At 34.7% G+C, this 14732-nt stretch overlaps 2 protein-coding genes across 3 annotated transcripts in view; both read left to right on the forward strand.

Moving 5' to 3' along the window:
* LOC148960407 (E3 ubiquitin-protein ligase MARCHF6-like) overlaps window positions 1-3842 on the forward strand; it is a 51541-nt gene extending 47699 nt beyond the window's left edge. For both annotated transcript variants that reach the window (XM_089116148.1, XM_089116149.1), the window contains exons 31-32: window positions 412-547; window positions 2080-3842. In XM_089116148.1, the coding sequence (XP_088972274.1) occupies window positions 412-547; window positions 2080-2179 (236 nt within the window). In that variant the 3' untranslated portion in view covers window positions 2180-3842. The remainder of the gene's footprint in view (window positions 1-411; window positions 548-2079) is intronic.
* Window positions 3843-11389: 7547 nt separating this feature from the next.
* On the forward strand, window positions 11390-13721 carry LOC148960408 (uncharacterized). The gene is made up of 2 exons (XM_089115978.1): window positions 11390-11777; window positions 13382-13721. The coding sequence occupies exons 1-2, from the start codon at window positions 11649-11651 to the stop codon at window positions 13586-13588; spliced, it is 336 nt and encodes a 111-aa protein (XP_088972104.1). The 5' UTR covers window positions 11390-11648; the 3' UTR covers window positions 13589-13721.
* Window positions 13722-14732: the final 1011 nt, after the last annotated feature.

Here is a 14732-nt window from a genome sequence, read left to right on the forward strand (position 1 = left end):
ATCACAATCAGTACTAGCGAGCATGCCAAAACATTTCTTTTAATCGTTGATCATTGACCGTTGATCATTGACCGTTGATCGTTGACCGTTGATCGTTGATCGTTGATCGTTGATCGTTGATCGTTGATCGTTGTTTTATTTTTACCGTCTTATGTTCGTTAACCAACTTTGGCCTCCAATGTTTTGTTTAAGTACGTTTAGTCATCCATGGTAGTTGGCAAATCGCCTTTTCCTGGTCGTTACGTCTTTTTAAAGTTTTCCTTAGTTTTTTCTTTTATCTGCCTTTTTGTTTATGAATGACCTCTTAGAAGCCAGCATTTCTATGCTATCACTTGTTCCATTCCTCGTGCCCTTTTTGCACCCGTTGCTGTTTCTATATCTTCGATTAGGCTACCTCTTTGTTATTTTTAGGTATTTCGAAGGAAGCACAGCTGCTAGCTCACCGCCGGATCTACCCATTCATTTTGATAATTGGCTTAATTGCTACTGCTCTGGCTTTTCAAGGACGCCAGTTTAGAAATCTTTACGAGAGAATCAAGAACGAAAAGTAAGTATTTAGAAACTTTATAAATCTCTGTTGATAAATGCTCTATGGCAGCGACCTAGTTCTCGTGCATTTTATGGTGATAGAAATGATCTGATTGCTGATCAAATATTGAGCCAATCTTTTCGCAAATGTTTATCGAGTTTTTGATGTGCTAACAGAACAGCTTCTCTCATATTACATTATTGCCTTGCTGGTCCCTTGCCTACTTGACAGCAGATCGTTTTGCTTGTTCTCTCCACTAACTTTTGTTTTGCCTTATTTACACCATTCATTAGATATTTATCTTAAAATGTAATTTTGTTGTTTTAGTACTTAACCAGCTTGTTTTGTATCAAAGCTACAACCTTTTACCTCTAGTAGTTTTTACACACATCCTTTTATGTTTAGTCTTATCAACAACTTTGATGTTTTAAAGTATCTCATTTCATATTTTCTTTTGAACATAGGAGATTAGACACGCCCTAATTCCTTTAAGCAAAATTCGATCCACAGCTTTCTACAGAAAGTGGGTTATGCCTCTTTTCCCACAAAAAATGTGTGTTTTTGTCCTTCTTAGATTGTTTATGGGCACCTATTTTGCAAGCTGATTACTGTTCTTTTCAGGTGTCATAATCTATGCATTTCGGTACATGTCATTAGCAATTATGTATGCAATTCAAGCTTACGTTAGTAGCATCTTTGCGTCATTTCTAATGGCATACGTTACATACTGACATCAACTGTCGCCATGTAATCAAGGATGTTGAACTATTTGATGAATAATCTTATCATTTCACCTTGGTATCAAAGCACCTTGGTATCATTTCATTGACCTTTTGTTTTATGATCGTCCAGAGAGAGTTAATGATAACCGCTCTTTTAGTAGGTGAAACAGTGAAAACATTTATGCTCGATTTTGTTTTAGCTTTCCATGTGTGTAATGCATCAACACACGATCCTTACGTTCTTTCTACGTGTGAAATTCATTTCTCATTCAGATTCTTTCTTCTACATCTACCTAGTCCTATCTACCTAGTCCTAAAAAGAAGATTTGAAAATGGCTTTGAAAAAAGCAAACATTCTAAAGCGTAGTGAAAGCTTTTCTTTCGTTCCTCAGAGTATAAAACGTCTGAATAAGGTTGCGAAAAAACACGATAGAAAATATATACCCAGTTGTGGATTGAAATATGCCAATCAGAAGAAGATTCAATAAGAAGATTCTCAAATCTATGTAAAGCAGTTTCTTAATCTGTTTCGGCTGAATGAGAGAATTATAGCAAAATATCCTCTAGCAGTGTCAAGGACCATCCTGTATTGCGAGCTGTAATTTTGAAAATTTGTCTTGAAATTTGAATTTGGCTTCAGTTAGCAACAGGCAAAAAGGGTGCTCGAAATTTCATACCAATTCGCCTCCACACGGTGCTAGAAGTAAATAAATACCGACATTTTTTGGTTGGTCAATTTTTGAATAGACGCATTTTGATTGGTTATATTTTAAATCCTGTTAAGTTATGTTGGAACCTGTTCAATAAACTACTTGTTTTTTCTCTTAGATATTTAGTTGGTCAGCGATTGGTGAATTATCATTATCCTTCGACCTCAAACACTGATGAGATACCTGGTGAGGTCAATTCAAGCACTGCTATGATGTAAATATATTGAGGTCAATCTATGAATGAATCACTGCTCCGAGGGAAAAATTTCTGACTGTACAGTAAACTGCGTAGCTGTTTGAACATCCGTCCAACGTCTAGCGCCTTTAAGATATGTCTTTTATTTGTTTTTGCCGATTAACTGATTTTTGTCTTTGACTTTGCAGTTTGGTGCAAAACTAAATTCAGTTGAGTCCCGTTGAACTTGTACTCCGGACTTTTTGACTTATTCAATATTCAATACTATTGGGTATTTTTATTCAAGTCAAAAATCGTACCCCAGATTTGCCAGACATTTGCCAAGGCGGATTATTTGCTTATCCCATTTTAAAAGTCCGACTTAACCGGATTCAGCTGTATGCAATGGAGCATTTACTGCATTAGTTGTACTATCCTCTGCAGAAACAGAATATTTTAAAAGCTTTTTTAGGATATATTACTTTGCAAGAGGCCCTAAGAACATTTATTCCACTTCAAATAACCTCGGAGGGAGAAAAGAGGTGCGAGAAACAAAACTCCTGCAGTTATATTTGTTGGTAAAGCTTTGCTTTGAGAATAATGCTTAAATTTGATAATTTTGAGTACTAAGATTTTTTTGTTATCTTGTGGCGGTAGATATTTTTTATTCCTTCAAAGGCAGAGAAGGAATTTATTGTGGATTCCTTCAGAACTATAATACATATACTTAACATTTCAATCAAGTTTTTTTCAAATTTTCGTTTTTAATTCTTTTTCAAAGGCAGTTTAAAATTAATGAGTTCCTCTCGAAAAACTTTCAACTCGTGTGCATTAGAATTCTCTCTATTTTGCTCAGAAACTTCAACCGTCACAAAAATTTTTTGCTCAACGTTGCTTTTTCGCATGTCGACAGCTAGTAAACCTACTTTTGGTAAAGTGATGAAGTGTTAGCATTGCAAAAGGTACCGATCCAAGCTGCTTCTTTACCAATGTTGGAATAAACAAGATGGAAGTTGTGAAAACCTTTGAACATTTTGAGAATCGCTTAAACTTGATCGCAGATTAGACTCTGTCTAAATATTTATCGGATATTCATAGAATCTTGAAGAAAAATTTATGTCAGAGTTTTACCTTGACGTTAGGATTTAGCGAGTGCATTCGTTGTTGATGAGTTGATGTTAATGATGTAGCAAGCAGCAGACAAACAATGTAACAAGTTATTCTGACTGCCAACTTTAAATGCTGTTCTCAACTCAACTTGCGTTCTTCATTTCCATTCACCTTTTAGGCATCCACCTTAGGGATTCTTTTAGGCTCATTGAAATGTCGGTACAAAGTACTTCATGAAAATGATTCCCTTTTTTCGCGCCATGTTGAAAAAAGTATTTTTTAATTAATCATTTCATTCTGGTTAAACATCTAGAGCGTTTTGATGTTAGAAGTAAAGAGACGTTTTGATGTTGGAAATAAAGAGGCATCTTCCCTCTCGCAAGTAAACAGTATAAAATAGTTTTGAAATATCAGCAGTCAGGAGTGTTTAGACCTTATGCTATGATAAATTCAATACTGCTCTTTTTAGAGCCTCTCATATTCAAGTACTAGAAGAAACTTGCAGAGGATAAATGCCAGTGAACATAGTATTGTAAAGTGTGTTTTGGAAATTATAAGTACTTTCTTGAATGGCCCAAATGAAGTTCAGCTTGCAATGTTTGAATCTCTGCTCAATATCTGTTTGAACTTGGCAAAACGTTTTTGTCCGTAAGTACTTTCTTCAATGATCCAAATAAAGCTCAGTTTGCAATGTTTTAATCTCTGCTCAATATCTGTTTGAACTTGGCAAAACGTTTTTGTCCGTAAGTACTTTCTTCAATGGTCCAAATAAAGTTCAGTTGCAATGTTTGAATCTCTGCTCAATATCTGTTTGAACTTGTCAAAACGTTTTTGTCCGTAAACGATGACGTCAACCAGGAATATGGGTTGATTCGGTCCTGGTGCCATTGTTGCATTCATTTATGTCCCAAAGTCTCGTGATAGTGGATAGAAAGCGCTTGAAGGAGGTGCGACACTGTAATAGCAGATTGGTGAATCAATAATAGACATAGGAGGAACAAATTTCAAAAGTAATTTGAAAGAACAATTTCTTCGACAATGAGGAAGTATTATATAGAATGTTGTTTAGCTGAAATTCAAGAAGAACTTCACTGGCAGTTGCATAAGTTTCGAATATTTTTGAATGAATAAAGAGAAAGTTTTATTTAATTTTTTATGTTTTACTGCGGGACGTGCTTTCATGACTGTGTTGTGTCTCGTTCGCATTCGAATATGGTATTATAATGATTTTCTTCACAGTCATTGTTTTGAACTAGACAGTGAACTGCAAAGTACATTCTGCGTCTATGTGTTGTTGTGCAAAGTTTTCGTTAGTTTACTGGCGATGTCTCTTAGTCGTTTATAGCCTGATGCTCGAAATTTTCAAACAATATTTTCGTTGTAGAGAATTTAAAAATGGCTTTGAAAGAGCAAACATTTTGAAGCATGTAATTAAAGCTTTTTGTCTGAATAGTCTAATGCATTTCAGAGAAAATCTTCTTACCTTCCACCGATAGAGGCCTTAATCGAGTTTAATTTTTTCTTGTTTATATTTTTATTTAAACACTAAAATTAAGCTTTAGTTGATCTCGAGAAAGTTTTCCGATATCTTTGCATGTTTGTTGTTTTTTCTGTGCCAAAACGTCACCTGTCGTCAAACTTCACCATAGCTTACAAAGGGAAGCATACTTGAAGCGGATCAGCTGATAAACAACTGGCTAACCATACTTAACAAATAGGCAACCAATCATATTGGTTGCATGGAACTTTAAGTTATTTACAGAATAACATAACTGTGTGTAAACTCTTTAAAGAATTATTTGAAGTTAATGAAAGTACAGTAAGCGTACATAGTTGCACATTTTGATGGTCATACTTGCCTTTTCAGAAAAACATGTTATCAGTTTTGTTCTTGGTCGATGCCGAACACTGGTTTGTTCACATAGCGTAGTCTAAAAGCTATTAAAGTTTCATAAACAATTAAAAACACTTTAAATGCACTGTTATAGAGGATTAATTTTTCCATGTCGGACTGATGGATGTTTTCTGAAACAGACAGACACCGACCTTCAAGTTAACATACGCATCATACCTTGATTTTTTACATTGATTTGCTTTTTAGATGAATTTTAGGTTGTCTTTCAGGACCATACATAATTTTAGTCTATTTTTCTCCCTTGTGAACAGAAATTGTAACGAATTTTTAACTCAGGCCTTTCAACTTAAATGCTGGTTGGCAAAATGGCCTAACAGTGCTTTGAAACCTGGCCAGCACAACTGCTAGCTAACTTGCTAAGAGACCGTAATGAGACGAAACACTATTATCCTGTTTGAGAACCTCGATAAAACAAGCAGTTTGGTTCATCACAACTTCAATAACTGTAATTATCAGATGTCAGTTATGCACAAAAGGTGAAAACTGTCTCATTGAATTCATTTTATCTTATCGCCATAATGTCCTCAAGAAAAGGAGTAAGCTTTGGAGATAAAATAAGTAATAGGTGTTTGACGCTGACGGTAGAAATGTTTTTAGTCTTGCCCTTTGTCACAACTGGAACTTATGGTTGTTATAAAAATGACGGTGTTATCAAATTATACAACTATAATATGCACGAGTCTTGTAATAATCTAGGTGATTCTCAATAATAAGAAAATACGGTAGTGATAGAAAGATTTCGGTATTTTTGCTAAAATGGTAGATCAGAACAAAGGTATTTTTTCTGATTACATGACATAGTCATGAGAGTTTTGGGTGTGTACAAGCTCCTTTTAGCTAAAACCCCTTATACGTAAGGTATAATACCAAAAAACCTCTTTGTAACTAAAAGTGCCATTTCAAACCCAGGGAGCCCTAAAATGTTTAAATGAATTACCAATCTTTTTTCTCAAAAAAATGCACAGCCACCAACGGTTTTCTGTGTATAAGTCCATTTTCGTCTTTTCTTCTTGATCTTCAGTTACGGCTTTAAAATAAATTGCACAGTTTCGTTGGTCTTTTGAAACTGTTTCCTAATGCACAGGAATGGGCATTTAAACCTTAATTCAGTTCATATCCCCGTGATTGTATGTGCTTTTGGTTTATTTCCAACCCCACGAGAAGTTCTTTCGCTGTTATAAAGGTAAATATTTCCATAATGTGACACAGTAAAAGTTAATTCTTAGAATTTTTGTTTATTGACCACATAGCTTGGAAACACCATATGAAATACCTTTAAATTCGAAATCATTAAAATATCTGTCAAATTGACTGAGATATAGCAAGTAATAGAGTAGAAGGAAGTAAAACTGACATTTGCGCTGGCCTAATTCATTTATTGGAATCAGAACCAGGACAAAATTACAGTTATTTGACAGGGAAAGAGTCAGTACCGATGCGGTCACATCTCAGCAAGTTTTCAACATATTCAGCTGAATTTACACGTTTAGAGATTTTTCTTGATGCTTTTTCAAGCTATTTTGTTATTCTAAATTCCAAGGCTTAAAAGCTTACATTTTTGTGACGCATCAATTTCAAACTCTATTTTGGCATAGCCACATTTTTGTCTCTTCTAAAAGTGACAAAACGTGGCTTGCCTGTTTGATGCCAATTGTAAACATATGCAAATGCACAAGTAATCTCTCAGCAATGAATGTTCACCCTAATAAATGCATGTGCATGGAGAGCAAACGTACACAGACCCGAGAGATTACTCGCCTTGTCAATTTTAGGTTCTCTTGGGATGTTAGGTAGGCATTAAAAGGCAGTTTTGTCTATCAGCTTCAATCAGAATACTGCACGTTGTAAAGATAGTAGTACAAGAAATGGCTCCAAGACCTAGCATGCACGACAGTAAAGCGTTCAAACCTCGGAGAGGCAGAAGAGCTGCTGATCTAAAGAAAATGATTCTCACCAGAAATCTGAGAAAAGGCATCAAAAAGCACAAAGACAGTTATAAAGTCTATATTTACAAAGTATTGAAGCAGGTCCAACACGACGTCAGTATATCGTCAAGAGCTGTTGGTGTAACTTCAGCGAACGAATTATGTGAGTGTATCGCTTTTGAAGCCAGCCGTTTGGCTCATTACAACAAAAGATCAACAATTTCAAGACGGGAGATTCAGAAATCCATTCAAATGCTCTTATCAGGTGAGCTGACTAAACACACCATTTGCCATAAGGCGGCATGCAATTCAACTCCAAAACCATCGATGTGAACGAGCTATAAACAACTGCTTCAACTCCAGTTTGTTATATTCAAGACGCTTAGTAGCTGAAGACTCAATCTTACATTATCACTATGTTTGATAGTATCGCTCAGTGGACTCTGCAATTGATTGAAATTTGACAAAGCAGCAGACTAGCTCATTATTTAGAAAATTCGTATTAATTTCAAGGCTTTTGTATATTTTTAGTGTATTTATATATTATTGTTAATAATTGTGGTATTGAAAAATGACTTTATTTTATGATATTGTTTGATCTCATTTTGTTACATCTTTGCTGATCTGCACGAACTTCTTACTCAGGCCGCGGCCAAGAATTGCACCAACCATGATCATCAAATAAATAATAAAAAGGCCTATTTTGCTACATTCTAAATCTCAATTTAATGAACTGTAAAAGAAGACCACTTTATTCTTTAATAAGTACTTTTGTTATTTTCTTTTCGCAGTCAACTTTAATTTCCCAGCAATTCTTGCTTTCATTTTCTAGACGTATTTTCTAATTCTGTTGACTCTTCAACGTAAAAGATTTTTTCAGAGAAAAATAAATAGTTATTGTCGATTAGAAAGTTTCTATGGCCAGTGGCGGAAATTCAGGCTTTCATTTGGGGGGGGGGGCAGGCCTACAATTTTCCGACAAGATAACATCTTGGATCATGTCTTATTTTAAAGAAACTGCCCCTTTTGATAAAAATATATAATTTTTTGATGGGACCCTAGAAATATTTGCTGACCACACCATAATAAAGTAGCAAGAAGAACAATCCGTTTATGATTTTTGATATCAAGATCTATATCTCATCTAAGGCAATTTATGATACAAGAGGTTACACTAACGACCGATTACAATTTTGACAAGTCGTACGTTCATTTTATGCATTTTATCTTGTTTTCGTCAGTGGAGAAAACGTTTGAAATAACTTTTATTCGGAAGAATCCGATGGAAATTTCGGCTGATTTTTACGGAATTGAAGTTAAATATACAATTCACAAGCAGTTTTGATATTGGTCATATATTGTTTGATCGATTATTTAGTACTGGCTAATATTTTATCAGCTATGCTATGTCCAAATTTTGCAAAAAGGGTCCCAAGAGGTTATAGAGGCCCCTGGGGTAAAAAGGGAAAATGCAGTTCACCTGCGAGCGAAGTGAGCAGAAAATTTGTCAATTGCGCCCTTGCGCCCTTAGATTAGCTTAGAATCCTTTTCCGAACGATTTCTTGGAGTAATTTCGACAAATTAAACTGTTGTCAATTATCCGATGAAAGCCCAAATTTTCCAACGACATCGCTGATTAGGGGGGGGGCGATCCCCCCAAACCCCCATAATTTCCACCAATGTCTATGGCCTTGTTTGCGGCAGGATTCTTTGAATTTTAGGGGGGGGGGTGAAATCTAAAGTACATCTACAAAATATTATACCTTTTCAAATTAATTTCTTTGAAATTTATCCTTATGCGTCCTCATGCTATCGCATAACTTCTTGAATCGATTAAACCTTAAATTAAGACCTTATCGTCGTTTGGAAGATGGTTATAGTGCACACTTTTTTTTCTCCAGGTACCTAGGCCTTCCTGGTCTCCATCATAATCTCAATTTATTTTCATTCTAAATGCTGTGAGATCCGAGCAGTGGTCTTGAAATCCATTACACCACAGAAGCGACTCAGCACTAATTGATGCATAGAAATCACGCGCCAAATATCGTAAGTTGCTGTTTTCTTAAATCAAAGGCAGTATCATAGTCTGTAAGGTGAAATTGCCTCTTTTTTTCTTCAATTTGTTTTTATAGGCTACCTAAGTTGTAACAGGCACTGTAATCAATTTATGGAAATCATTCGTCAAGAAAATATAGTTGAAAGAGGACTTGGGAAGATATGAAAATTACGATCATGAACAGTATCTGTTTATTCTTAAAACTAATTGCTATTAATCTTTGCAGTTACTTTATCTGAAAATATCCTTAATACATAAGCTTGTTTTTCAATCAGTCGCAATTTTACTTCAAGTTATAAGATGTAAGTCGTTAATGGGACTTTTTCATAATCATAATCAGATTGACCCCTTTCTAAAAATGTTCATTAAGAGCCATCTAACAAAAGCAATCACTAACTTTCTTTAAACCCTGGACATTAAGCAAGAGTTTATAAACCAACGCTTTCCTTACGAGGAGCTTTGTTAATGCATAAATTTACTTTAACAACCCTTTATAATTACATCACTCAAACTTCTTTCAGCTGTTGTTTCATTCCGTCAAATTATTAGAATTTGTTGAAATTATAAGCTTGGGTAACGCCAGCTGCTTCTCTGATTTATAGTGACGACTGCCAAGTTTCTCTGTGAATTGTCTACCTTCTTTACTGCTAATGAAATGTGTAATCTGTAAGATGCACAAGATGTATTTGAAAATGTATCTTTGCAAGCACCGTTGCCAATGTACGCAAGATCACAAATATTGCTTTTTATTTGCTATCCAAATCGATAATGGATATCGCCATAAGTACATGGCAATTCAATAAGGACACTTTCATTCAAAAATTTCCATTCATACTTCTGTCTTATACCTTCTGCCATAATGTATTTTTTCCAATTCTTTACTGCGTTGCTACTTGTACCCCAAAACCACAAAATATGGATAATTACCGTTAGCAACATAAGAAATGATTATATTCTATTGTAGTTAGCTGTTCTACCAATAAATTATCAACACACCTTGATTTATTGGTATTTCCTTTGCCCTATTAATGGATACCGGCTACATTACAGTATTTCCGAGTAACCAGCCTCGTGGCTCTATTACGTTCTTTTCCAAAGGGAGGTACTTTAGATATACTAACATCTACTGCGATTCAAGTCTTGCATTTTTCAGTGGACCTGATAATCTTATTTGGTAATTCTGCTTGTAGCAGAACAGTTACGGATTATGGACATACGGATTTATCGAGTGAATTAGGCAAAAATTGCATTTGCGTCTGTCAAAGTAGATTCAAGGGATCTCAAACTATCTCATTTTTTCTGTCACTTGAGCTGTACTTCAGCATTCATTTTAAGCCACATTTCAGAATTGCGCTTAGAATGGTCGGAATACATAGATATCACGCATTATTTTATGCTGCGTCGTAGCGTCGTCTAATCAGCCAGATTTTACCCTTCTGTCAGATGGCCTCGTTCAACCTTATAGAAACCAATCATAGCAATATTTGAGAGGCTGTGGAAAATGAACAATTGTAGTTCATTGTAAACAATTCATTAATATACTTTCTTACTTCTTTAGCACAGAAATATAAAAAGGTGCTGCTCGGCTGAACTTAGCTTTTCCTAAATATCACCTTTACCTTGAAAATTGTTCCCTGCTGTCGAAATAGTTTTATATCCCACAATCGTCAGCATTTCAAAATTTGCCAAAATTACAGGTACTCTCGCAGAAGAATGATGAATTATTAAATTGTCCTGTTCTCATTACGAGACTCGTTATATTCATAACAAACTTAACAACAACGTTTATTGCCATGGAAATAGAATACGATTGCCCATTGTTAATAATTTTCAAATTATCAAGTAACTGCAGAAAATTTTTTGTTGACATGACTTCATAGCTACCGTCTATTTGTGAAGAACCGCTAAAGGTATTAAGTTAAACCTCTTGCAAAATGATGCAGCGCCATGACAAAAGTATGACACGCCACCATGTTTCAACTATCGTTTTACCTGTATATTCAATTATATTTTTTGACTGGAATATCTGTATTATTCAGTATTGCTAGATTTTTATATCTGAATCCAAAAACATCCTTCATCGTTTTGTTAAATATGGAACATTGTGTCATTCTAACACAAAATGCTTTCTGGCCAAGCAAGAAACCTGCTTCTGAAGTAACTTTATGGCAAAAAGTGGCAAATTCAGTGAGAAAATAGTCGCTATATCCTTAGACTTGAACGCAAACTCGAAATATTAGAAGTTTTTCCTTCACCTGTCAAGTTCATCGTGGGAGAGCAGCACCGTTTTAGATGCAGACAACACATGTCAATCAAGCTTTCTATCACCTGTTTGACTGGGAAAACTATTTAAAGACAGTCTCATCTCTGGCCATATAAGCCGATTGTCCATTTGCACCCCAGCAGTCACCTATAGGAGCTTAGCTGGCTCGCTTTTTCGATAACTTGGCTTATGCAAGATTATCTTTTATAATCAGACGAAAGGCAGAATAACAAAAGCGCCACAATGAATCAACAAAAGGTTACAGTGGCTTATCTTCTTATAGCACTAAGTCTAATAGATATTAAGCAGCAGAACGTCGAGTGTGTTTTTGCTGGCTCTGGAAGATATGGTTACGGCAAAAAGGAGACAAAGGTTTGTGCTTCTTAAGAGTTTGCTCTTTCTTCGTACATCAGGTCATGTTGACCTTTATAATGAATTGAAGGCTATGCAAAAGTCCTTGATAAATGAATGACTGAAATTGTTGTTTTTTTTACGTAGACGACCTGATAGCAGGAATATTCTATTTTGTGTGTTAATTGTAACATAAATGTAGAAATTTGATCCCAATGGTGTCAGTGAAAGCGAAGGAAATGTTTTGTTTACTTAAATAATGACAAGTCATCAATCTAAACATGTTTTATTGTATTTTAAGAATTTCACGGTCTTGTTGGCTGGTTTCATGATTTCATTTCAACAGTTTGGATTTCCGGTCCTTTCGATTTCTGTAATTCATACACTGTAAAGAAAGATGCTTTTTTGAGTTCATAGAGAAGTAAACATCAAAATGGGAGTGGTCTTTTTACAACACAGGAGTTCTTGTTTGAAATAGAGCTTAACCTTATATTACACTTGCAAAATGCGGCTCCGGTTATCGCCAGAGCATGTTTTCAGAAGAATTTAAGACACATTTTCAGCATGTAATTTGCTTTATTGGTAAAGAAGAAACGAGTAAACTTTCCAAATACCAACCAATAATTCGCATTAAAATTACATAAAACTTTATATGAACGCGCTAATAAATTGCCAAATCCTTTGTAAGATGCTCTATAACTGCAAACCGCTTTTCAAATGGTGAATTAGGACTAGATTAAGCTCACTAGATTCTTCAGAAGAAACGGCCGTTTCGCGGTATCTAAAAAAATGTTTAGATCGATGTTGCAACTATAAAAGAAGAGTGCTTGTCGCTACTCGTTACAAAATGATAGATGCCAATGAAACAACACCCGAAACAAGATTGCAAGTAGCATTTATACAGCTCTTGTCAATCTGGTCCATTTTTGGATTTGCTCATAGTTTTGAAGTGTAAACAACGACACATAGAGACAAAATGTAAAGAATGATAAAGTAATTCGAATAAATCCTCAATTTGAATGTATTATTGCGTTTGGTTCATCAAAAAATGTTTCATTTGAGCTTTAATGAGTAGCTTTAGCTTTTTGATGATATTCGCTTCATATATAGTATGCATACAGGTACATTTAAACTTATATTAAGATCAACAATTATGTATTGTTTGCCGGGATTTGGAAGCTGGACGGAATGTCATGAGAAAATATATCCAAGTATTCAATATACTATGTATTCTTTTTTTAAATAAAGTACATGATGAAAGAAAAAATTGAAAATGAATGAAAATCTAGCAAAAGAATTAACAAAAAAAATTAAAACAAAACGGCACTTTACGCAAAGAAGCATCTATCAACGATCATAAACAAAGGTTTAAATGATAACTTATCGGTGCTTTAATAAACAATCCTTTATAAAGATATGCATGTTACAATGACGTTGTTTACTACAATAAGAATGGCTTTAATATGAAACGTTGGTTGTGTGAACAGTGAGTTACAAACAACTTCACTCAAGGAATTGTCTAAAAGTTAGCTTAAAAAATGACTACAACCCTCCCACCCATAATGAAAGCACTGCAAGCTTACGGTGACGAGATTGGACCTAAAATATATTGTTTTTTGTTGCAGATGTTTTCAAAACAGGCAATTTGCAAGCGTTTGAAGGCATACTGTGTTGAAAGTCGGGAGAAAAAGAGAACTCATATTGTAGACGACATGGATAGCCCAAAGCACAAATATCTACGTTTGAAAGAATATTTAAGAGTACTTGAGAAGAAGATGCGTCGACGAGAGAAGTACTTGAAGTGGCAGGAAGTGGCCGGAAGAAGCATATGACAAGCTTTGCTTTCAACTTTTTGCATCTTGAATGCATAGGGCTAGAAGTTTTGAAAATGAAGTAATCTTAAAAAAACCTAAATCAACATTGTTATTTATTGCATAAAGAGTTAAAAGAGGGAACTTTGTTTTAGTGGATTGTTTTTCTCGTGAACGTCTCAACATTTTGTGAAAATCTTCTAATATATGATTATTTTGCAGTTAAGACGTATTTATGAATTTTGATTTGAGAAAGTTCCATGTGGTTGCATAAGGCTCAGCTTGTTTTTGATTTGATGCTCTTTGGTCCAATTCGACCAGGTTATGCAAGTAAACACTTCTAATTAGGCATCCTACCTATATCGACCTATTGCAATCTTTTTGCGCCATAAAGTTTTAGCATCTAAGTTTCTTACCATGGATGGAGGAGGCAATGGTGTCGATAAACACCTAAATTTGCAAAAATATATGTCCTCTTATCGAGCAAAATTCTTCCCTCATATGGCTAAAAGTACGATTAATTCGTAGGATTTTAATATATCTTTGTACATCTACTTATCAAATTGAAACATTGAAGTAATGAAAATAACTTCTTAAAGTTGCAGAAATATTTACAGAAATTTTAATGAAATAGCTGAAAAAATGCTAATAGTCGCAGAAACAAAAATTTCAAAAAACAAAAGTTTTAGATTTTAAAAAGGACAAAGTGATACAGTTAATGCCTTCGTTTCAATTTTGTGCTAAATGTTATTCGAGACTCACTCAGCAGAAACACAAATTAGAGCGCGATATAACAGTAACTTAAAATATAGAATATAGCACGAATGACGTAACAGTTCTGCATTTCGTTCCAAAATTTGATGATACCTAAGAGCAAAACGGAGACTCAAAATCGACAAAGTATTGCCACATTTCCTTTCTTTAAATTCCTGCCTTGTGCTTGTTTTCACATATTCCACCATGTCATGAGATGCTTACTTCAATTTTTGGCACAGGTAAGATCCCTCGATAATAAAGCAAAGAAAAGCTAACTAAACTTTATGATGTAATTCAAACCAAACTTTTTATAAAGATACTTTAATTTTTGGCGAGCCTCAATATTCTTGATAATTTGTGATCCTGAGCCTGAAATTATTCTTACATAATTCTTAAGAAGAAAGTTCAA

This window comes from Rhopilema esculentum, chromosome 4, assembly GCF_057945365.1.
Source record: "Rhopilema esculentum isolate cy_ngs chromosome 4, ASM5794536v1, whole genome shotgun sequence".
Lineage (NCBI taxonomy): Eukaryota > Metazoa > Cnidaria > Scyphozoa > Rhizostomeae > Rhizostomatidae > Rhopilema > Rhopilema esculentum.